Consider the following 1151-nt stretch of genomic DNA (forward strand, 5'->3'; position numbering starts at 1 on the left):
ATTCCTTTTCGTCAGATGAGCAGAATAATTCACAGCTAGCGCCTTTAGTATAATGTGATTACTAATTATTATAATATCCTTTTTTAGAAAACACAAAGAAAAAGATCGGATGTGAAAATGAAGTTTTTTGTCTTTAGTGGATCTATTCCTTAATATTATTTACTTTTAGTTTTATTGTTTTTTTTTAATCAGGACAAACAATGATGATGTTAACACATACCACTGTTCAATAATTTTATTTGTTCTTGTTATTATAAAATAATTATTATATCACAGTAGCGACCCAATAGGTGACAAAGATGTCATTGTGTCTTGTATTGCAGCCCATTATTTAGGTATTAAGCAAGCAGCATATTGTAGTATTAACAGCAGAGAGTCTAGCTAGTTAAAAAAACTTTTTAGTTGATTTTGTAACTCCTTCACTACTTCTGGATTCTTATCTGCAACATTTTCAATCTCACACTGGTTGAAGTCATTCTCTGTTCCATCTGCTCCATCACTCTTATGATGATCGTACAACTCCACGGCATATGGCTCACTTTCCCATTTAGCTTTCAACCTACTATCATCCCATTCCATCCATGCTGTGTAACGCCAGTTTGGAACACGCACTGAATAGCCCATGAATTTATTCTTACTGGTCTCACTGCAACTGTTATTGTCCCATTGCTTAGGAGCATCAATACTTTTGAGGCAACGAGTGTACTGTGAATATGCTGCTGGTGTTTTGTTTAGCGCAAGTGCTGCTTCATGAGCATTCAGATCAGGTGAGTCAAACAAACTAGCAAAACTAACTCCCTCAATATCATCTCCAGGTGATGGAGCACCCACCAGTTCTGATATTGTTCTGTACAGATCAACTAGCTCAACAAATGCATGACTCCTCTTACCAGCACTAGCTGGTTTCCATGGTGCTCTTATGATTAGTGGGACTCTAACAGCAAGCTCCCAGTTAGTCATTTTAGCCCAAGAGTCGTGTTCGCCTAGTTGGAAACCATGATCACCAAAGAGTACCACTAATGTATCATCTGCTAATGACATGTCATCAAGAGCTTGTAATACCCGACCAATCTGTGAGTCAACCCATGAAACTGATGCATAGTAGGCATGACGTATGCTTTGCTGTATTTCTATTGGAATCGGTTCAGGCA

General features: G+C 37.8%; 1 protein-coding gene across 1 annotated transcript in view; it reads right to left on the reverse strand.

Annotated features, from left to right (window-relative positions):
• Nucleotides 1-225: 225 nt before the first annotated feature.
• The window catches only part of LOC109587233 (iduronate 2-sulfatase-like), a 3119-nt gene continuing 2193 nt past the window's right edge, over nucleotides 226-1151 (reverse strand). Inside the window, exon 2 of the mRNA XM_020003467.1 lies at nucleotides 226-1149. Within this exon, the coding sequence (XP_019859026.1) occupies nucleotides 382-1149 (768 nt within the window). The 3' untranslated portion in view covers nucleotides 226-381. The remainder of the gene's footprint in view (nucleotides 1150-1151) is intronic.

This window comes from Amphimedon queenslandica, unplaced genomic scaffold, assembly GCF_000090795.2.
Source record: "Amphimedon queenslandica unplaced genomic scaffold, v1.1 AMPQUscaffold_12644, whole genome shotgun sequence".
NCBI lineage: Eukaryota > Metazoa > Porifera > Demospongiae > Haplosclerida > Niphatidae > Amphimedon > Amphimedon queenslandica.